The sequence below is a fragment of the Rhipicephalus microplus genome, chromosome 2 (genome assembly GCF_043290135.1).
Source record: "Rhipicephalus microplus isolate Deutch F79 chromosome 2, USDA_Rmic, whole genome shotgun sequence".
Taxonomy (NCBI): Eukaryota; Metazoa; Arthropoda; class Arachnida; order Ixodida; family Ixodidae; genus Rhipicephalus; species Rhipicephalus microplus.
The window spans coordinates 81,631,757-81,656,240 of record NC_134701.1 but is presented as its reverse complement, the minus strand read 5'-3'; the positions used below and the strand labels follow the sequence as shown (position 1 = coordinate 81,656,240).

The window sequence follows — 24,484 nt, the reverse complement described above, 5'->3', positions numbered from 1 at the left end:
TGGTCTCACTCCCTCCCTTGACCCCGATAGGGTTAGTGCGATAGCGCTACTGAAAACACCACGCACAAAGCGAGATCTGTGAAGTGAGCTAGAGCTTTTTAATTCCTATTGGAAATATATCCCCGCGTACCCAGAGATAGTGCGCCCTTTCACTAACCTCACGAACCGCAGCGTACCTAACGCCATCCCATGGAGCGTAGGAAGTGAAAGCGCTTTCAATGCTTGTAAGTACTCCGCATTTCTTAGCGAACTTCGGCGACTTTGAGCGTATCTATCTATGTATCTATCTATTTACCTATCTATCTATCTATCTATCTATCTGTCTGTCTATCTATCTATGTATCTATCTATCTATCTATCTATCTGTCTATCTATCTATCTATCTATCTAGCTGCCTACGACTTTTAGCTCTCCTGGTCGTCTCGATAATGGTATCGATACTGAACTTGGTATGCATAGCATGACTGTGTGACGAACATATTTGACTAGTTATAACATGAAAATTAGACAAGTATGTCATGAATATCATGATGTACATTTCATGGTCCTGTAGCTCTTGTGGTGGTTTTGTTCACATGACATGTTGTGAAATTGGTATGGCATGACATGATTGCTTGGCGAACACAAGCGACAGACCCTAGCGTGAAAATCATGACATGCGTGTCATGTAACCATTTCATGCCACGCTCATGATACGCTCACAGTCGTTTAGCTAGCGTCAGATATACCGAATTTGGTATTAGAGTACGTGAATGGGTGACGAAGTTATGTGACTGGTCTGACCATGATAATCATGAGATACGTGTCATGTAACAACATGACTACATCCCACGCTCATGATACGCTGGCGGTCGTTTCGTTAGCTTCACTCATACCAAATTTGGTATTGCGGGACGCGAATGGATGACGAAGGTGTGATACTGGTGTAAACATAATAAACATGAGATGCGTCTCATGTAACAACATGACTAAATGCTACGCTCATGATGAGCTCGCGGCCGTTTCGCTAGTTTCACATGTAACAGACTCGGTATTACGCGACGCGAACGGACGACATAGGTAAATGACACATCCAAACATGATAATCATGAGATACGTGTCATGTAACAACATGACTACATCCCACGCTCATGATACGCTGGCGGTCGTTTCGTTAGCTTCACTCATACCAAATTTGGTATTGCGGGACGCGAATGGATGACGAAGGTGTGATACTGGTGTAAACATAATAAACATGAGATGCGTGTCATGTAACAACATGACTATATGCTACGCTCATGATGAGCTCGCGGCCGTTTCGCTAGTTTCACATGTAACAGACTCGGTATTACGCGACGCGAACGGACGACATAGGTAAATGACACATCCAAACATGATAATCATGACATGCGTGTCATGTAACAACATGACTACACGCCACACTCATGATGCGCTTGTGGCCGTTTCGCTAGCTTCACACATGCCAAATTTGGTGTTACGTGATGTCAATAGATGACGAAGGTACGGAACTGGTGCGAACATGATAATTATGAGATGCATGTCATGTGGGAATATCACTACGTGCCACAGTCAAGGCACCGATACATTTCGACATGACGTGGTGTGCGTGCTCACCTGCGTTCATTTCATCGGCTCATGCCGGTGTTGCCACGCCAGGCCCCGGTCCTGACATATACTCGCAGGCACGCGCCGCGCTGCGTTGCTTTGACTCATGCGCGTTTCAGCGCGTCCGGCATCCCTACGTCACGAAAAGCTGGAGACGCAGTGTTGTCGGTGTAACGCTTCGGCATTAAATGCAACATGTCGCATTTCGTGCCAGTTGCCGTCGGGCAGCGCCGACGGACGCTGGTCGCACCTGGCGTCAGACTATAGAGTGCTCGCATTTTGCTAACGTAGCGTCGCTGTTCCCAGCGTGCGCACGCGTCAACGCTACATATATTGAGCCCTTCATGATGCGCTCGCGGCCGTTCTGCTAGCTCCACATGTACCCATACAGGTGTTACGTGATGCCAATGGATGATGAAAGTATATGACTGGTGCAGTAATGATAATCCTGACACGCGTGTCATGTAAGAACATGAAAACATACCATGCTCACAGCGTACTGGCGGCCGTTTCGCTAGCGCCACATATACTAAATTTGGTATCACGTGGCGTTAATAGATGACGAAGGTAAACGTCACATTCAAACATAATAATCATGACACGGAAGTAATGTAAGCCATCACTTACCTCCATCTCTTAACGTTGTGCTGATTTTAAAGTGGCATATCAACATTTCTCATTCGTGCTTCACATATCATCGATTCCCACTGCACGTGGGATCTGCCAATTTTTAGGTTGACCCTGAATGTTGTGATTTTGTTAAGTGCTCTTCGCCTATAGGCAATAGGTTTGTGCTAACTGAAAGGCATATAGGATTTCTTTTGGCTCAGGAGACAAATGGCGATCAGAAGCCTATTGCCTTCCTCAGTAAGAAGCTCACTCATCAGCAGGCAAAGTGGTCTACGATTGAAAGAGAGGAATTAACGGTTGTGTGGTGCTATATATAGGTTGGTTGGACATCTGGCCATTTGGCGTCAGAATAAAAGTTGTGACTGATCACAACCCGCTAGTCTACCTGACCCGCTCCATGTCATCTAGTGCTCGCCTCACCCGCTGGGCCTTGGTATTACAGAAGTCTGACATCTCCTTTTCTCTCATAAAGGGATCTCGTAATAAGTGCGCCGATGCCTTGTCTCAATTGGACAGCGGGGATCAGTAGAGAAAGCTTAAGGGGACAGGTAGAAGATTTTTTCCTTTTTTTCTTTTTTTTCACTAGTACTAAAAAGGGGCACGTTGTGAAGTAACAGCATAGAAGTTGTTAGATTTAGGCAGGCACAAGAGCATGATGTCTGAATGTTCATTAATTCCCATGGTGCAGCAAGGAATGTACGGGACAGGGTCCGCCCTGCGAGCTACGGGCCGACCACTGCGCGAGTGTGGCTAATTGAGTGCGCTTCTTTTCATTTGTTTTGTTTCGTTTGTGTTTTCCTCCTCGTGGTATTCTGCACGACTTTGCGCGTTTTTATTACCACAAACGCTTTGGGAGGGACACTTGTGTGATAGTGCTTTGTAATGATGTAATAACGTCAAGTGAATTCCATGTAACATAATGTTTGAATGACCACAAACATTTTGGGAGGGACACTTGTGTGATAGTGCTTTGCAATGATGTATTAACGTTAAGTGAATTCTGTGTAACATAATGTTTGAATGACCACAAACATTTGGTGAGGTACACTTGTGTGATAGTGCTCTGTAATGATGTAATAACGTTAAGTGAATACCCTGTAACATAATGTTTTGTTGTTGTTTTGGTTATTTTTGCTTGATGTTTACGCACGACTCGAAGTGTCGGTGGCAGCGCACCTAAGTGTGACCCCCTCCCCCCATACGGTTTTTGAATTTGTAACTACAACAAGCTTACATACAACATTCTTTGGTTGGAAGAAGTTGTGTTTGGGCCAAGCGAAGGATGGCCAGTCGGTAGACGGCGCCTGACGAAAAGGCAATATAATAAAAAGTGACTGTGCAGACGATGTAATATTTCGTTCGCCTCTGCACGCGCATTTGTTGCCAAACAACGTGAGCTTTCGTTCACCGCATCTGTGCTGGTGAGTCACCAAAACAGCGGAAGCGTAGCCAGACTGATTATGTCATCTATTGGCATATTCGGAGCACTTCCGCTAATATTTTCTTCAGTTCCATGTGGAGCAAGTTTATTCCATTGGCGGATTGAGAGTGATCCCTGTATGTTTCATTGGCAGATCTGGAGCAGCTCCGTCGCGAGATCCATTTCACGGAGCAACTTTTTCTACTTCGCGAAAATCTGCGGATTAAACCGGAAGTTACTGGCGACCAGCTACCGGTAATGCACTACTTCACCAGAGCAGAATTGGCCATCCTGGTGCTGTACCTCGCTACAATCTCCCATAAATGTAGCAATAAACCCTTGGCCCTCAGTCCCCAGTCGCCGCGAAACAACTCCAAGGTGGCGGTCAGACCTGCGACGCAGCGGAGGGTGCTAAGAATCTCTGGACCCGGACAAGCTGCCATTGGAATCGGAACTTGGCTACCTTTAACGTTAGAACACCAACTAGTGAGGCTAGTCTAGCTCTGCGGCTCGAGGAATTAGAGAGTGTTAAATGGAATTTAATAGGGATCAGCGAAGTTATGAGGGCACAAGAGGCTTATACTAGTGCTGAAGAACGAACAAGTCCTATGCTACCATGGATTAGTCAACAGGAAAGAACTAAGAATGGGGTTTCTTATATATACACAAGAATATTGCTGGCAACATAGCATAAGTAAGAGAGTGGTAAGTGTCATAACTAACCTTATAAAAAGGTGCAAGAGAAGGTGCTACAGGCCTATACATGCGCCGACATCGAGCCATGATGATAATTTGTTGAACGCCTATACGAAGACGTAGAGTCCATCATTATAAAGTAGAGTCACAGTATGCTATTCTGATGGGCGACATTAATGCCAAAGTAGACCAGAAACAGGCCGAAGACCATGCAGTAGGGGAGTATGGCATCGGCTCTGGATATGTCAGAGGGTAGTTATTAGTAGAGTTGGCAGAACACCATAATTTACGGAACTTGAATACCTTTCTTCAAAAAACAGGCTAACAATAAATGGACGTGGCGAACTCCCAATGGCGAAACTAAAAATGAAAAAGACATTCTGTGTGCACACACAGGGATCGTACAGGATGTAGAAGTAGTTGGCAAGATCCAATATAGTGACCATATAATAGTAAGAGCTCGTATTCACCTAGATTTAAAAAATCAAAGACAAAAACTGATACGCAAGAAGCCAATCAATGAACTAGCGGTGAGAGAGAAAGTGCAGGAATTCAAAGTTTCGCTTCACAATAAATTCGAGGCACTAAACGATGTAACCGATGTTAGCGTTGACACAATGAACGATAGTCTTACTAATATTATCAAAGAGTGTGCAATGAAAGTCAGAGGTGGTGGTGGTAAAAAACATTTATTTCAGAAAAATTCTACTAGAGAGTGCCGACGTGGCCCATCGTCGTGCTAGAGTGGCCAGACCCTATTCCTGGACGCCAGTGGAGATGGAAGCTGCCCGTGCGCGCACCACCAGAGAACGTTGCGCAGCCAAGGTAGAGCAGCCGAGCAGCTGCTCCTCCCAAGCCTCTCTAGTTAAGATAGGAAAAGGGGATGAGAAAGTGATGGGATTAACTGGGCACGATGCTACGACGTGATATGTGTCGGTGAGGACATGACAGGTCGAGCAGGTGCAGTTGATTTCCGGCAAACAGTGCCTGACGACCGCCGAAATGATAAAGGTGTTCGTCTGCAGGCGGCGTAGCAGTCGTTCGTCCGCTTTCTCCAAACCGCGTGCGGGGTCCGGGTAGAGGCAACGCGAAGCCCGGTATTAATCCAAAATTTCGCGAAAGCGCGTCACGTTGGTGTTGCCAGATTCCGTCTCGGGACATGGAGGGGCAACGGCCCGGACAGGAGAAGCGCGGGCAGCGGCATTTGCCGCCTCGTTGCCGGGCAGGCCCGAGTGGCCTGGGGTCCAGACTATACGAATGGGATGAGGGTTAAAGCACCAAGAGGCTGCCTGTAGTAGGCTAGCCGCCAGCGGGACAATGGAACCCTGGAGGTACTGAGAACAGGCTGAGCGCGAGTCCGTCAGGATGGTGCGGGAGGCAGGGTGAGAGGCGGATAAAGCTATGGCAACCTCTTCAGCGTGCGTTACTGTGTCTGCTCGAAAGAAGAGGCCATCGACGTGTTTGCCCTCTGTAATCACGGCCGCCGTGAAGTGTCCCGAGAGGGAGGGACCCGAGACGTCCACGTAGAAAACACCAGGACGATCGGAGTGTCGCGTATGAAGGGCCGCGGCGCGTGCTAGTCTATGGCCAGGATGGAGGTCAAGGTTCATATTATGGGGTAGAGGTTCCACCCATAGCTTTTGACGCCAGAGCTCTGGTACCGGCTGCAGAGGGTCTTGGTCAGATATCGGGTTAAGGCCAAGTCTGTGTAGAAGACTTCGCCCTGAAGGCGTCTGCGACAGTCGATTAATTTGGTTAACGAGATGAGCTTCGCGCCTCTCTACAAAGGTGTTGTGTACCCCCAGAGCCGCGAATCGGCTGTTGGAAGTTGCAATAGGTAGGTCCAGAGCGCTTTTGTATACTGAACGAAGAAGGACGTCCAGCTGGTGCTCGTGTCGATGACGCAGGCGAAGGTAAGGCTAGGCGTAGAGGACGCGACTGATCACAAACGCGTGGGCCAATAGGAGGGACTGAGACCCGCGGAGGCCGCCGCGCTTGGTACACACTCGCCGTATCATGCGGCTAACCTGTTCGCTGGTGCGTCTGAGGCCTGCTATTGTGCCCTTAGGATCCAAGGACAATGTGAGGTGAAGGCCAAGAACCCGAATATTTTGCACTGACGGGACGGGCCCGGACGAAAGAAAAATTTGAGGCGGCGGTAGCGGAGAGACTGAAAGAAGAGCCGATTTAGCTGGAGAGCACTCCAGGCCGCATGAACCAACGTAGGTGTCCACTAGAAGGGCAGCCTTTTGCAGGCGTTCTTCGATTTGCGCTAAAGAGCCGGTGTTGGTTCAGATTGTGACATCGTCCGCTTATAGTGCATGTTGTATTCCCTCGACCTCGCTTAGAAGAGAGGGGAGGCGCATCATCGCCAGGTTAAAAAGCAGAGGAGACAGGACTGCCCCTTGAGGTGTACCCCACGCGCCTAATAAGTACGGGCCGTGTTCGGTAGAATTGAGGCGAATGAAGGCAGTGCGATGTGATAGAAAGGCGCGAATGTAGTTGAAAGTCTTCTGCCCGCAGTTTGTGGTAGACAGGTTAGTGAGCATAGTGCTGTGTTTACGTTGTCGAACGCCCCACGAAGATCGAGAGCGAGCACGGCTTTATCGTTATGGCGCATAGTTGTCGGCTCTATGATATCGTGTTGAATCTGGAGGAGGACGTCCTGCACCGACAGATGCGGGCGAAAGCCAAACATCGTGTCGGCAAAGGTCCTCCTGGTCTCCAAGTAGGTGGAAAGGCGTTCGCGAACCATGGTTTCCTTGAGTTTGCCTGCGCAAGACGTAAGTGAGATGGGTCTCAGTGCCTCGATACTACCGGACTTTGCTGATTTGGGTATGAATGTCACGACCGATGTGGTCCATTCCGTTGGAAGCGGAGAACCGTCCCATATCGAATTTATAAGGTGGAGTAGCGAGAGGTGTGCTTGGTCGGGAAGATTTGCCAGGAGCGATACTGTGATTCCGTCGCGTCCAGGGGCCGTGCCCCGTCGCATTTTCGTGAGTGCAAATCGTAAATCAGAAAGTGTGTATGGGGCGTCGAGGTCGGTGTTCGGGGCGCCGGAATACGTATATGCTGGGCCTGCGGGATCAATTGTGCAGCAGATGTAGCGGTCACAAAGTTCTCGCGCGAGTTCATCCGTAGTGCCCTGAAAGGCATGCAGAACACGGTGGAGCTGGCGTTGCGTTTCTTCCCTGGTGGTGGAGGGATCGAGAAGGCTTCAAAAGAGTCGCCACGCGCTCTTAGAGCTCATCTGGTTTGCAGCCTTCGAAAAGGTTCTACCCAGTTAGCATCGGATAGTTGTGCAGAGTACGCGGCCGCCTCTGCAGTGAGCGCCTCAATGCGAGCGCGAAGTTTCCGATTAAGTTTGTTGCGTTTCCAGCGCCTTACGAGCCCGCGGCGAGCGTTACAAAGATGTAGGAGGTGTGGATCAATTGCAGGAGTCAAATTAGAGGTTGCAAGGGTGCGAGTGTTCGCTTGTTTCATGTGGAGGGCGTATGATGCCCACACTGCATAATCGGTCGAGGAGAGGACAGCGGGGAATGGTTGCATTCTGAACTGAGTCCAATCGGTGAGATGGGCTTGGCCCCAGTGTTGGCGCATTTTCTTCCGCGGTGTGAACGAAATGCGGAGTAAAAAGTGATCGCTGCCTAGGTTTTCGCCTAAATTTTCCCATGTAGCATCGCGGATGTGACGGGTGAGGGATAGGCCGGGGCATGTGTCTCGCGTGACCGAGTTGCCGGAACGTGTGGGTTGTGCCGGATCGGTAAGAAGCGTGAGGCTCAGCGAGGAAGTGAGCTCCTTGAGCTCTCTGCCCCGGGCCTTCTCGTAGTGGTAACCCCAGTGAGGGCTAAGGGAATTAAAGTCCCCGACAATCACCAGTGGTTGTCGGGCCGCTATACGCAGCGCCCGATGGAAGAGATGCGCAAACGAAGCCCTCGCAAGGCGAGGGGGACAGTACACGTTTAAGATATGTATTGATGGTTGGCCCCTCCGCTGAGACAGCACTGATATCATGCAGCAGTCGTAAGGAAGATCCAGATTGAGGTCAATCTGTATCGCCGTGTAAGCTTTATGCACGAGCAGGTTACTGGATATCCCTTTCTGGATACTGCTCCTACATAGGAGCAGTATCCAGAAAGGGATGGAGCAGGGCCAGATTCTTGGAGCACCAAGACGGCCGGCTGAGAGCCAAGTGAGCTGAGAAAAAGAGAAAAATGTGAACGCTTTCCCCTGTTCCCGGAGCCTCCAGGGTTCCACTGTAAGATCTCAAATTTAGACGCAATATTTGGACGGGAAGTACGGTTGGTAGCCATCGTGACTGTCTTAGGTTTTATATTTGATCCTCCATGTCCCGCTCGGAATCCTTAGAGGCAGGGAGGGGCACGGAGGCCGGATTGTCTGACAGCGGGGTGGTGGTAGCCACCTTACGACGACGCCGTGGAGCTGCACCCTCACTGCTCACCAAGCAGGAGCGGGAACGCGATGCCTTGGGTTGAAACTGGGTCATTGCCCAGGCTTGAATAGCCTGAGTAACCTCTACTACTATGCGTTGGACAGAGAAGCTGGTGAGGAGGTGATTAATCGAAACTTCGACGCGCGTAAGGCGTTCCTCTATGCGTGGGGCGCGCTCCTCGCTGGGTAGAGTTTCGTTAGCGGGCAAGAGAACCTGAGGTGCCCCAGGAGCCCCAAGAGCTTCTGGAGTAGATGCGGCACCGGTTCCAAACGCTGGAGTACACATGGCTGCTTGAACCAGCGGTTTAATGGGAGTGGACTTAGCGCGAGGACTAAGCTTGGACGTAGCTGGCGTAGCCGCCTGGACAGAGAAGGTAATACCGGATGGCCTTGAAGTACACTGTTGTTGGGGTTGAAGTCGCTTATTTAAGAGTTCGAGCTGTTTAGTTAAAAAAGAATTTTGCTTTTGAAGTTCCGCAACTTGCTGACGAAGGGCCGCAAGTTCGGGAGAAGGAGGATCGACAGAAGGGGGTGAGAGAGGCTTAGAAGCAGCATTCCCTGCCCAACTGCTCACCTGAGGTATCGCCGCTCGTGCTTTGAGCGGTGGGAATGCCTGAGTGTCGGCGTGGAGTGGTGGAGGTGACTGATGCAGTTTGGTGCCGCTGTCTGGTTGCGACGAACGTGAGGTGGTCCCTCGAGGAGATCTCGAGGGCTGCTTGCGTTTCCGATATTTTTCCGTGCAGCCACTGGTCCCAGTCTCCTGGGCGCCATGGCAGAGGAGGCCCTTGGGGTGGCAGTCGTGGGCATTGAGACCTGCAGGTGCGGGGGTTCCACATTTGGCACACTGGGTTGGAGCACGGTGAAGACACTGAGGTAGTCGATGACCGATGGTACCACACTTGGTGCAAACAGGGACCGTCTTCTTGTAGGCGCGGATATACGTCGCCACGCAGTGGTAGAAGAGAAAGCGGGGTAACTTCGTGCCCTCGAAAGTCACCACCGCCGCCGCGGAAACTCAGAGTATGCGGACCACGAGGATAGTACCTCGAGGCCAATGCAGTTCTGACTTTATCTTCTCCGGGCTTTCAGCAGGGTTTATGTTGACGCCCTTGCATGTATCCCCTGGTGCCTTGGCGTGGCCTCGAACGGGCAGCTGCTGATCCCCCACTTGCAGCTGGAAGTCCCCGAGGAGTCTCTGTGCCATAGGCAAAATGGTGGTGCTACAGACCAAGATGTTTTGTTCGCAGATCGGCCACACTTGAATTTGCGTGGTAGTCCGGTCGCCGAGGTAGCTGCGGATGGCGTCGTCCGCGCGATTGGCCACGACGAATGTGCGTAGCTCGCAGGGAACGCGACGTTTTACTACTACGATGTAGTCGTCGCGAGAGAAGCGAGGAGTCTGACGCGGACGCCACTTGCGTTGCTTCGCTGGCTGCGAGGACGGAGCAGAGGTAGGCGCACCACCGGAGGGATGGCACGCCGGCGTTCCTTGCAAGGCAGGGGAATGGCGGCCAGCTGTGGCGTCTCGTTCTTGTTGAGATGCAGACTTCGATTTTGCTTGCTTGCATTGTCACAGTCTCACCATGTCGTCAAGGTATTCGTCTTCTGATGGCATAGTGTTTACGGAGGATGAAATTTCCATGGACAGTACTTGGCTTGAGGTAGGATCATAGCCCGTAACCACGTTAGCGCCCGCCATCGCCGGGCTGAGAGCCCTTAGCGAGGCGGCCTTGTAGCCGGGAGTGAAGGATGTCCCTCAATTCGTCAAAACTTGGCCCACCTGGGCGAAGATGTTGTCTAGGCGAAGCGGAGAACTTGGCGCTGACGATAAACCCAAGTTTGAGGGGTACCAGGGTGGATGTCGGCAGAAATAGCAGAAATTCCACGGAGGCGATGTGGAGTGCGTCCGTCACCATCGAGCGCTCGCAGCGCCCCCTAGTCAGAGGTAGTCACTAGAGAGGACACTGGCAAGCTATCTCAGGAGACAAAGAATCTTATTAAGAGACGACAAATCGTGAAAGCATCAAATGTAAACGACAAAATAGAGCTAGCGGACCTTTAGAAGTTAATCAATAGGCGTAAGGTAGCAGAGATTAAAAGGCATAACATGGGGATAATTGAGCAGGCTGTAAAAGGCAGCCGAAACCTACTAGTTCCTATGCAGCTTCTAATCGATAGAACTGAAGAGCGTTGCAATCTGTGGGTGCGATAGACTTAGCACACGAAGCCTCACAAAATTCGATTGAGCCAATATCGCGAAAATACGAAAAATACATCGTGCATTCTCTTTCGTCACGCGCGGAGATTACGGCACAAAATTTAAAAATTAAACTTCAACTTGAGTTTTTCCACTAATAATGAACTTATAACAATGAAGCTTGTGGCATTGGAGTTCTCAGTTGCATTTTATCAGTCTAAAACAACTCGTTGATTCTGCCCCGCCGCGGTGGTCTAGTGGCTGAGGTACTCGGCTGCTGACCCGCCGGTCTCGGGATCGGATACCGGCTGCGGCAGCTGCATTTCCAATGGAGGCGGAAATGTTGTAGGCCTGTCTGCTCAGATTTGGGTGCACGTTAAAGAACCCCAGGTGGTCGAAATTCTCGGAGTTCTCCACTACGGCGTCTCTCATAATCAATCGAGGTTTTGGGACGTTAAACCCCACAAATCAATCAATCAACTGGTTGTTTTTCTTTCATGTACCTTTAAATTCACTGGAACAGGGAAAGTACCTCGTTCGTTTTCTCTCGCCACCGCGTGCTCTCGGCGAGCTTCACCACGTAAATGGTCCAGCTCGATCGCCTTTCAAGTGTTTCGGCGCGCTGGCAGCCACCTGCTGAAATGTATACAAGCGAAAATTTCTACGATAAAATATATCTCTAGGATGAACATGAATCACAGGTGGTAACATGAAAATAGTGGCATGCATTTCATGTACAGCACGATATGGCGCGCTCATCATGTGCCCGCAGCTGGTTGGCTTGCTTGATATTCACCAAAATTTTTAATGCGTGAGATGACTTTATGACGCACACCAATGTCAAGTGTGAAGTCGATATTGATGTGAGGGACGCCGTAGAGGAAGGGTCGAGAAATTTCACCGTGTGGTGTTCTTTAACGTGCAGTGGCATCGCACGAGGGCGGGCGCATGGGCTTCGAGCGTTACGCCTCCATTGGTATGCCCCAGTAGGCGCCTTTAAAAATTTATGACGTCACAGTGAATCTCAAGGTGCCGTCACCACCCGAAGTTTCTTTTCATGCGTTTTCTCGCTTACCAAGTGTGTCGTGGAAAGAGTGTTGCTTTTGGGATGGTGAAATTGTATACTTTACCAATACGCGAAGAAGCTGCTCAGGGGCGCCGATGTTGACCGATGAAAGCGAGTTACTGGGACATCGCATCAGTGACATCGCACAACATGCGAACGTATCTGGTGGCCACTAATAGTACAAAAATTTCTTCGGTGTTCTGAGCTGCTACATATACAATTGATTTTGGTTTAACCACCGCGATGCTGCTGTTATTAGGTCCCTCGGCTGCTGAGGCCAATGACGCAGGATCAGTCAAGGGCACGTAGGTCGCATTTCGAAGGACACCAGTTGTTGTGGAGACCAGTGTATCGCCTTGTGTACTCATTGCCGATGTTTACTTTAGACAGGTGTGTGTCAGAGAACGCCATTGTGGTCAGACATTTTGAAGCCTTCACTACAGCCCGCCTCGTGGTCATAACGTGGTTTTGACAAGTAATACCCCTGAAATTGTTATTTTCAGTTGTAACTAAATGTATTCTCGATTGCGAGCACCTTCTATTGTGGGAATGGGGCCCACTTGGTCTGCTATTACTTGCAAATTTGTTCAATATAGATGGTCATGTTTATGTACGTTTTGTATATGTGTTCCTCAGTGCTCCTTCCTGGTCGCATTCCTACCGCCAACTGCACCATTGAAGCATGCACAACCTATAGCCCAAAAACAGATACAACTGTCATCCAGTCAGGAATTCGGCAAGAGTATCAAAACTACATATTCTTCCGTGCTTAGCTGCTCGCGCAGTTAAGGCATCTTAATTTGCAAGCAACACTTACTGAATACAGACACAAAAAGTTACTTACAGAGGTTTGCGAACTCAAGCAGCTCTAAGTGTAGCTGCCTCACAAGTGTTGACACTTGGAGTGCCCTCTAACTATACACGCTGATGATACGCAGGTCTCCAGCACGTGTCGTAACTACACGGACGGCGAGTTCTACATCGCAGAGGAGCCCATCCTCAAGTTCCGCTTCGTCATGTACCTCAGCAAGAAGATGGACATGCACATGCAGAGGGGCATCAACCAAAGGTGATGGCATTTAATTACGCCGTGCTCATTTTAGGAGTGGTAATTCTGCCACACGCTGTCTAGAGGGTACCCCGGTTTGATTCTCGTGGGCATAGCACATGCGGGCACCCGGCGATTCCCGTTTAATTGTAGAGTTGCAGGCCCGCTGGCCCGCTTACCGAAGTGTCAACGCCATTGTTAGGAGTGAGCATGTAGGGTTTCCATGGCACGAGTAGCATTTTGTTCAGCAGATCCATACTCGGTGTGCGACATGTGCGCTATATTTATTGCGATAGCAATTATATGGACACTCTCAACTGGATTCTGCCGCGGCGTCATTGCCACGGTGTCACCATATATATATATATATATATATATATATATATATATATATATATATATATATATATATATATATATATATATATATATATATATATATATATATATATATATATATATATATATATATATATATATATATATATATATATATATATATATTGTTTATGCGTCCCATCTTTTCATCTGTACATACTCATCATCACTAGTCAATCTTAGGTTGTAGGGCATATACTCGAGACAATAAAGAAGAGTCTTGAGGGTACTGGACGCCATCTTACAAGTGGTGGAGAGTGCTGCCCGATTCCTGCGTCCTCTCGCCCTCTCGAGCAACCCCAGCGTCTTCTAGAACACATCCCTGGAGCTCCGTTCAGGCCGCCGCCTAAACTACCTGGGTTCGGTAATATCGCAAGCCGACCAGCCCACCGCAGCAGCTGCGCCACCGCTCCCACAGCCAAGAAACCCTTCTCACCTGGTCCCCAGCCCTCAAAAGAATCCTGCGCTGTTCGCAGGGCTTCCGGGTGAGGACGTGGAAGACTGGCTCGAGGAGTATGACCGCGTGAGTGCCATCAACAACTGGGATGAGCCTGCCAAACTCACCCGCGTTGCATTCTACTTGAGCGGCGTCACAAAAACGTGGTTTTTAAACCACGTTACAGATTTTTTGACATGGCCCGCCTTTACGCGCCAGCTCCGCCAGATTTTCGCCAACCCGTCGGTGCACTCTGATATCGCCAAGAAAAGGCTTGGTGCACGTGTTCAACGCCCCGGCGTGTTTTACACTTCTTACATTGACGATGTTCTCGCCCTTTGCCGCCGCATCGACAACCATATGGCGGAAAACGACCGTGTGCGCCACCTGCTAAAAGGCATTGCGACTGTCGCTTTTAATGCGCTTGTGGTGCAGCATCCCCAGACCGTAGCCGATGTTGTAGCTACCTGTCAGCGCCTTGAGCTTCAAACCACTCGGGTGCAACCTGATATGCCTGATCTTAGCTCGAGTCATGACACAACAGAGCTGCGTTCATTGATCCGCTCTATCATCCGCGAGCAACTTCATGCACAGGCTTCACCTCGCCCCCTTGATATCCGAACGACGCCACCTGCTACTAGTTTACGCGACGTCGTGAGGGAGGAACTGGCATTGATCACAGGTACACCAGTTCCGAGTTCACAACCCGTGCCCATTCCAAGTTATGCTCACGTTGCTGCAACGACACCTGCACCCCAGCAAAGCCTGGCCTCGATGACATTCTCACCAGTTCCGAGCTCATATCATCTGGCCATGCCAACTTATGCTCAAGTTGCTGCTATAGGACACCTGCACCCCAGCAAAGCCCAATGCAGCTGCCAGCGGCCGAATTGCATGGTTCGCTCAACTCACTCGCACCGCGACCATCTTCCCAGCCTTACAAAGACTGGCCCACTTCGCGGCCGACTTGCTTCTATTGCGGCATCCGTGGTCACATTTCAATGTTTTGCCGACGCCGTCAGCGAGACGAAAGACGAAGCTACGATAACTTTGAACGGGAAGACTTCTACCCCACTGGACAACCCTATCGTCGACTGCATCACAACAGCGCACGTCGGTCGCCGTCTCTGCAGAACTTTGGCTCAGTTGGCAGTTCCCGTTTCTCCCGTCGTCACTCACCTTTATCGATGCGGCGTTCCTCTTCTCCTCTCCGACCTTCTACTTTAAATCCTGACCGCCAACTGGAAAACTAAACAGTGCAGCTTCGGGAGGGAAAGCTGCATCGTTTGAACTGCGTCAAACTCCTCCGGACCGCCCAACGATTGTTTTATTAGTGTACGTTGAAGGTATACAGACAGAGGCACTGGTAGAAACAGGCGCATCACTTTCCGTAATTCGTGCAGACTTTCGTGCCCGCTTGAAAAAAAGTTAGGACGCCATACGATGGCCCTCCCCTTCGTTGCGCAGATGGAGTCCCTATTCAACCTTAGAGTGTTTGCACAGTCCGCGTTTTCACAGATGGCATACTTCACCACATTCAGTTTCTTGTACTTCCTTGGTGCACTCACACAGTATTTTTAGGGTGGGACTTTCTTTCTTCGGCATCAGCTTTCATATCGTGTCGTCAGCGAGTAATTGAAATTTCAGCTACTGAGAGTTCATTCGATGTCGATCCATACAGCTTCCGATTCGTTGCTGCCGCTGATTGTTTCATTTCGCCAGGGAATGAACAAATTCTCACGATCACTTTGGATACTACAGTTAACGGTGACGTGTTCATAGACCCATCCGTTCGCTCCAAACCTGCGGGGCTTACCATAGCACCCGGCCTTGTGCGGTTTAATGACAGTAAAGCATTGGTTACCGCCTTGAACCCAACTTCATCGCCAGTGATGCTGCCCCAAGGCACTGCTGTGAGCTGCTTCGCTGACAGCGAGCCTTTCTCGCCGGTTCCCCTTTACGCAGAATGAACGCCTTTGTCTGCTACAACTGATACGAAGGCTAACACTGTTGCTTTAAATGACACCATAAGTCCTCACCTCACTGCCGAGCAAAAGAGAGACCTCTTAGGCCTTCTCCAAAAGCACAGCCTTTCGTTTGATGTACATTGCAAAGTTCTGAACCGCACCTCCGTTGCAGAGCACAGCATCGAAACCGAAGGCAGCTCCATTGTACGCCGCCGCCCATACCGTCTCTCTTCAGCAGAACGGCAAATCATTGAGGAGAACGTCGCCGACATGCTCAAACGGAATATTATTCGACCTTCATCCAGCTCCTGGTCGTCTCCTGTGGTGTTAGTCCGGAAAAAAGATGGCTCTGTCCGCTTTTGTGTTGATTACAGAGCGCTCAATAAGATCACGAAAAAAGACGTATATCCGTTGCCACGCATAGATAATGCCCTGGACTCCCTAGAAGGCGCAGAATATTTCTCCAGCCTCGACCTCCGATCCGGCTATTGGCAAATACTTATGCGCGAAGCAGACAAGGAGAAAACAGCGTTTCCGACGCCTCACGGGCTTTACGAATTTAACGTCATGCCTTTTGGCTTATGCAACGCTTCAGCAACATTCGAGCGCATGATAGATGCCATCTTACGTGGTCTCAAACAAAAAACCTGTTTATGTTAGACGACATCGTAATTTATTCTTCTACTTTTCCTCAGCACCTTAAGCGTTTGGGTGATGTTCTAACGTGCATTTAGAACGCTGGTCTACAGCTCAATACAAAGAAGTGCCACTTCGCCAGCACAAGCATCAAGGTATTGGGTAACCTTGTAAGCAAAGATGGCGTTCGACCCGACCCCGACAAGGTTGCTGCCGTAATTAGTTTTCCACGTCCGGGCAATCAAAAACAATTGCGAAGTTTAGTGGGCCTGGCGTCTTACTTCCGCCGCTTCATCCGTCACTTTGCTGCCATTGCAGGGCCGTTACACAAGCTTCTGACGTCAGGAACGGCTTTCACGTGGTGGACTGACGAGTGCGAGTGTGCTTTCCAAGCCCTTAAGCGTGCTTTGACATCAGACCCCGTCCTCCGTCACTTCGATGAGAGTGCACCCAGTTTTCTGCACACAGATGCCAGTGGCCACGGAATCGGTGCTGTCCTCCTCCAGCGCGATGAAACATCACGTGAGCGAGTAGTTGCGTATGCCAGCCACGCACTAACACCTGCAGAGCAGAACTACTCGATAACAGAGTAGGAATGTCTCGCTGTCGTTTGGGCCATCCAGAAATTTCGACCTTATCTGTACGGACGCCATTTCACTGTGGTTACCGACCACCATGCCCTATGCTGGTTGTCCTCGCTGAAGAATTTGTCTGGGCGCCTCGGTCGCTGGATACTGCGTTTGAGAGTACACTTTTGACGTTGTGTACAGGTCCGGCAAAAGCATCAAGATGCTGACGCTCTCTTTCGCTGCCCTCTGCCACTTTCATCTCCAACCATGAATCCTTCATGCCCCTCAGATGATCAAGCGGCTTCCTCTTCACCCACGTTATCACCCCCGGCAGTTGCTGGGTCACTATCTTTAAACAGCAGCGCCCAGTTTGCCGCGTGTCAACGTGACGACCCCTACTGTAACCGCATCATCGGATACTTGAATTCCTCGTCTTTTCCACCTAATGCCAGACTACGTTGTCAGCTACGGCAGTTCAAGCTAGAGAACAACGTCCTGCAGCGCTATACTTACAATGCGGATGGGCATAGGTGGGTGCCGGTACTTCCCCGTTCACTGCGAAAACAAGTTCTCGAAGCATTGCACGACGACCCATCAGCAAGACACTTAGGATTAAAAGACCTACAACCGCGTGTTACGAGCCATTTCTTGTAGCCTGGTCTTTCTACCTTTGTGGCTAATTATGTCGCTTCTTGCACACTTTGTTAACGCCGGAAACGACCAAATTCAGCTTCTGCTGGCCTATTACAACTCATTCCATGTCCCGATACATCTTTTGTCGTTGTCGGAATAGACCTCGTCGGGCCACTTCCCGTAACGCCAGTGGGCCACCGCTGGATCGTCACAGCTGTCGACCACCTCACACGATTCGCGGAGACTGCTCCTCTACGCACTAGCTCTGCATCAGACGTTGCCGCCTTCTTTTTAGAAGCAATTGTGTTGCGTCATGGTGCACCTCGCGCGTGGTTGAGTGACAGAGGCAAGGCCTTCCTGTCCACAATTCTCGATGAAATCCTAAAAACTTGTGGCACAGTTCATAACACCACATCCGCTTACCACCCGCAGACAAATGGCCTGACAGAGCGATTCCACCGGACTCTAATCGACATGATATCCATGTACATCGGACCGAACCACGATAACTGGAACAAGATCTTGCCGTTCGTAACACTTGCACACAACACCGATGTTCAACGAACCACCGGGTATTCACCTTTCTTCCTCGTCTATGGTCGTGCGCCGATATTCACCAGTGACGCCTCTTTCTTCGATGTAACTACAAAAACGTCCATGACTACGCCAGAGCATTTCGTTTCCAGGCTTGCTGAGACACGGCAACGTGCTCAACTCAACACGGAGGCCAGTCAACAAGACCGCAAGCGACGCTATGACAGCTTCCGTGGAGACGTCACTTTCCGTCTTGGAGATGAAGTATTACTTTGGACGCCTGTTCACACTCCAGGATTGTGTGAAGACTTTCAGTCACGCTTTCTCGGACCTTACGTTATTTCTGAACGGACATCTCCTGTCAATTACCTTGTCACTCCCGTCGAGGGTTCCTCGGACAGTCGTTACCATGCCTCCGAGATAATCCACGTTTCACGTCTTAAACCCTTTGTTCGCCGTACATTTCCTGCCTAAGCCTGGGCCGGACCGGCCCCTAGAGTACGCGGGAAAAATAAGTGTGAGCATTGTTTATGCGTCCCACCTTTTCATCTGTACACACTCATCATCACTAGTCAAGCTTAGGTTGTGGGGCACATACCCGAGACAATAAAGAAGAGTCTTGAGGGTACTGAACGCCATCTTACAATATATATATATATATATATATATATATATATATATACATATATATATATATATATATATATATATATATATATATATATATATATATATATATATATATATATATATATATATATATATTATGAGACCACGTCAGGTACGGCAGTAACCAGCTTTTAATTTTAATCCAGGTGCACGAGCCCAAGAGACCAAGCCCGCGTGACATACAATGATGATCACTACAATGGTTTTTTCATGCAGATGAAAATGAAGTACATAGTCAGCGCTCACACTATTTTCGCCTCCTCGCGAAAGAGGGCAGCAAGTTAGAAAGGGTTGGAACGCCGAATATATGGTTTGAGTCGAGAGACGTGGGCGATCTCGGTGTGGCGGCGACGACAATTGGGAGCCGCGTTGACAGGAGCAACGCGATAGTTGACTTCGGATGTTCATTCCAGAACGGTGTATGAACCGAGATATCGGTGAAGGAATTTTTCGCAGAGCCCAGGTGCACGAACAGGTATCCACAAAAGGACTTCGTCGCCTGGGCGGAACAAAACAACTCAACGCTTTGCATCAATGTCGATTTTCCTCTTCTCCTGAATTTTATTAATTAATTAATTAATTAATTAATTTATTTATTTATTTATTTATAATACCTCAAGGGCCCCAGTCAAGGGGTGTTACATGAGGAGGTAGACAGTTCACAAACAGATGATTTGTACGATGGCTTCTTTGAAATGGGCGATGCTGGAGTGGTGCACGATGTCAGCAGGAAGATTGTTCTATTCTGTTGATGTTTGCACAAAAAATGAAGAGTGATGGGCAGTGGTATGCGCACGGGGTGGATAAACCGCTTTCGAATGGCTGATACGGCATGAAAGACGATGGGCTGGAACGATAAGATGGTTTAGGTGCAATGCATGATAAAATGTGTGAAACAAACACAGTCTTGAAATTTAGCGATGTGAAGCTAAGTTAACCATGTTAGCTTGAGATTTTAGTTTGGTGACGCTGCTAAGATAGGAATAGTCAGAATAAATGAATCTGGCTGCACGATTTAGGATAGTTTCAAGCGTTTTATTAAGATGTATTTGATGGGGATCCCAGATGGCACATACGTATTCTAGCTTCGGGCGGACTAGTGTTAGATAGGTTAGAAGTTTAACAGAAGGTGGGGCTAGACGTAAGTTTCTTCGGAGATAGCCAAGCACGCGGTTGGCGTCATTAGTGGTGTTCATAATGTGGGATGACTAGGTCAGATCGGAAGTTAGAGTGATACAGAGGTATTTACATGAATTAGCTGCTGTTATTTCAGAATCAAATGGGAAGTATTTATTGGAAGAATAGGATTGACGGCGATGAAAAGAAATGACACAAGTTTTCTTTATGTTAAGGGACATCAGCCATTTTTCGCACCATGATTGAATCAAAGATCAGACTCTAGGATGACAGGGTCGTTAGAATTGTGGATAGGACGATAAATGACACAGTCGTCTGCGAACAGACGAATGTTAGACGCTAAGTCATTGGGGAGGTCATTAATATAGATTAGAAATAGTAGAGGACCAAGGACCGTGCCTTGAGGTACGCCGGAGGTTACAGCGTATAGACAGGAGCGATGATTATTAGCACAAACGAACTGCTTACGGTTAGCCAAGAAGTCACATATCCAATTAGAAACAAGAAAATTAAGGTTCAGACGTGAAAGCTTCAAAAATAATCTGTTATGAGAAACTTTGTCAAAGGCTTTTTCTAAATCAATGAAAATGGCGTCTACAGGTATGTTATCCAGGCTAGAACTCCGGTCGTTAACGAACAGGGCGAGTTGAGTGTCACATGAAAGTCCTTTTTGAAAACCGTGTTGGTTAGTGCTGCCTTGGGGGCTGGCTGGTCCCGACGAAGCAGAAGAAGAAGACGGCCAACGGAGACGTACGCGGCCGGCGGGGACGCCGACCAGCCCGACCACGCGGGTTGGCACGAAACGCCGAAGGAAAGAACAACAACCGCACTCCACGGTTACCCAACACACACTGCTTTTATTTACAGTCGCCTTGAAATCCTAGATGCCCGAGCGGCGCCCCCTGGCATCCTCACATGTCAATCCTAAACCGAAACCCAGAACACAACAACCATCCCCTCCTCGAAAAAAGTTCACCTATACACTGTTTATATTTCTACATGATCGATACAAAACTACATACAAGGTATGTACGTTAGAACACATGAAAATTCGGAGCACGGCACACCGAACTCACACACTACGAGTCCTGAAAATGCACTGACAAACAAAAAATGTACACAACTGTTCGGAACAAGAGTTCTACATCACATAGTCTTCGAACCGATGGGCTTCTGCCACTTCCGCTTAGGGCGGGCCCTTTTGGGTGTAGAATCAGGTGTCTCTGCACCTTGGTCACTTCTGCTCTGATGTGACACATCAAGAGCAGTGGAAGATTGTGAAGGCTATGAACGAGCGTTAAAATTTGCGGTCTCATCAGAGCTCGCAGCATGAGCTTCGGAAGAGTTTTGTGTACCGAAGTTCGGTTCAACGGTCTCAGCCGTATTTGAAGGTTCGAAATGAACCGTATGACTTGGTGTACTTGAACCAGCGACACCGACTGGTAACTCCTCCCCCCTTGAAGAAATGCCTGTACATGGAGGCCACATGTAATAATCTGATGGATAGTTGAAAGGCGCGGACGGAACGTGATGGGGAAGACTTTTAGGTGTTGAAGGCGAATCCGTATGAAAAATAACAAGGCGCGAAGCATTCCAGATGTTACCATCACTTAAGCGAAACGAAGTGAGGCTAACCTGGCCCAAGACTTTGTAAGGACCCCGATACTTGGGGCGCTTGCCTGGCACACGAACCTTGACTAGATCGCCAGTGCGAACTTTGGACTGCTTTGCACCTCGACGGGTGTCGACATACTTTTTCATTGCTTGTTGATGAGAAAAAATTCTGGTACAGATTTGATCAGGAGAAGACACTGCTATGTTACGAGGCAAAGAGACTATGTCGAGAGCAACTCGCGGTTGCCTAGCGTGGAGAAGTTGAGCAGGACACACTCCAGTGGTGCCTTGTGGTGTGAACCTGTACGAAGCTAAACATTCAGTCAAGACTTGCTTGACGGGACGGTGCTCTAATTGGGCGATCTGGATATGTTCTTTCAGAACGCGATTAAAGCGCTCGATTTGCCCGTTTGATTGGGGATAGAAAACTGATGACCTCAAGTGCTGAATTCCTCGTTGTGAAAGAAAAGCCTCGAAATGTTGGGATTGAATCTGTGGACCATTGTCTGTAACTATGGCATCAGGAAAACCTTCCCGGCTGAAGATTGAAGACAGAAACTCAATGATGACCTCAGAAGTAACCGTATGTGTGAAACAAATTTCTGGCCATTTGGAATGGTAGTCGACGAGAGAAACAATGAACCGGGCATTTTGCGGAACATTATGCAAAGGACCGATAATGTCCATGCCGAGTTTCTGCCAAGGCCGATCAGGCCACTGGACTGGCTGCAATGGAGAAAATGCAGGTTTGGCAGACTTGTCAGCTGCCTGACATATTATGGCAGTTGTAAACTGCATGCTCGACCTGCTTGGCTAAGGCTAGCCACCAGTACCTGTCTCGGAGATTCTGTTTGGTGCGGACAATGCCTGGATGGGCCTCATGGGCAAGCTGTATTAGCTTGTTACGGAAAGAACCAGGGGGAATCACGCGTTCATCGCGGAAAAGCAAGTCCTCGACACAACACAGTTCCTGTCGGACTGCGAAGTAAGGCAAGAATTCAGAAGAAAGAGCACATTTGGAAGGCCATCCTTCACGTAAATATTTGAGAACTTGAGACAAAGTGGAATCTGCAGCTGTAGCTGCCTGAAGCTCAGCTTTAGTAATGCAGGAAGTAACTAATGAAACAACTTCCTCATCCCGCTCTTCAGTACCCAGTATCTGAAGAGGAAGGCGCGACAGTGCATCAGCAACCGCGTTATTAGAACCTTTGCAATATTTAACACTGAAATTATAAAACATAAGTTTGGCACACCAACGGGAAATGCGAATGGGGCGGTGGCCTTCGGATCCTGCAGAAAGAAGAGCAACTAGTGCTTGGTGATCTGTACGCAATGTGAAGTGCCGGCCCCACAAGTAAACATGCCATTTCTCACAGGCAAAAAGACATGTGAGAGCTTCACGCTCTGCTACTGAATATCTGCGTTCAGCAGGGGTCAATGTACGAGATGCAAAAGCGATAGTGATCAGCTGATCATCTCTGAGTTGTTGAAACACAGCTCCCAGTCCAACATCGGACGCATCCGTGGTGATGAGGATGGGAAGCTTCTCATTGAAAATACTAACAGCTGGCTTTGAGACCAGTATTGACTTAACTTGAATGAAGCTCTGCACAGCTTCAGCTGACCAGTTAAAAGGCTGTGCTTGACGAAGTAGAGTACGCAGTGGTTCAACAGCATCAGCATTGTGAGGAACAAACTTGGCATAATAACCAACAAGACCTAAAAAAATTGCAAGGTTTTAACGTCAGTAGGCCGTGGGGCATTGACAATGGCCTGAACTTTAGATTCAACAGGTGTCAAGCCGTGGGAACTGATATTATGTGCTAAAAATTGTAACTCATTCACAGAAAAAATGCCCGTGTTATTAAGTTTCTTACCACATTCACTGATGCGGTCGAGAACAGTATGCAAGTTAGCATCGTGATCTTCGCGCCCCACACCAAAATATCATCCAAGTAACAAAGGGCGCCATTACAACCCTTAAGAATAATTGACATCATTTCCGGAAACACTGCAGGGGCAGATGCAAGCCCGAAACACACGCGGCGAAACCGAAACAAGCCTTCGTGCGATACAAATGTGGTTAAGTCTCTACTGGACTCAGAAAGTTCAACTTGATGATAAGCGGACGCGAGGTCCAGCTTGGAGAAACATACCGCTCCGGAGAGCTGATGAAGCAGTTCTTCAATGTGAGGAAGTGGAAACCCGTCTCCGACGATCGCCTTGTTCGGTTCTCGTAAGTCGACGCATAGTCGAAAAGATCCATCTTTTTTCTTGACGACGACCAGTGGAGAAACCCAGTCGGAAGCAGAGACAGGCTCGATGATTCCGCTGGCTTGAAGGCGAGACAGTTCCGCAGAGACTTGCTCACGGAGAAGAAGAGGAATGCGGCGCAGCTTGGCATGCACAGGGCACACACCTGGTCGACGCATCACTTTATGCACAAAGCCGTGCACACAACCCAGTTCACGGGTGAACAGGTCGTGGAATTCAGAAGGCGCGCTGGCCGGAAGATCATCTTGGACGTCGACTTGAGCACACGTCATAGACGCACCGACGATGTTGATGGACAAAGCCCTGATGGCATCACGTCCCAAAGCGAGCTGCCATTGGCAGTTACATTAAAAGTAATGGAAGCAGTGCGACTGCGATAGGAGACCTGAGCTGTAAAATGACCTAAATTATCAATAGTTTCCCTAGAATATGTTTGTAGAACGACGTGTGAAGGCAAAAGCCGAATGTTGGAAAAATGGCTATGAAAGTCAGCGGCACTGATTAAAGAGACTGAGGCATT

General features: G+C 49.0%; 1 protein-coding gene across 1 annotated transcript in view; it reads left to right on the top strand.

Moving 5' to 3' along the window:
- The window catches only part of LOC142796302 (glutamate receptor-like), a 184,008-nt gene that overhangs the window by 106,115 nt on the left and 53,409 nt on the right, over nucleotides 1-24,484 (top strand). Inside the window, exon 7 of the mRNA XM_075886595.1 lies at nucleotides 13,008-13,138. Within this exon, the coding sequence (XP_075742710.1) occupies nucleotides 13,008-13,138 (131 nt within the window). The remainder of the gene's footprint in view (nucleotides 1-13,007; nucleotides 13,139-24,484) is intronic.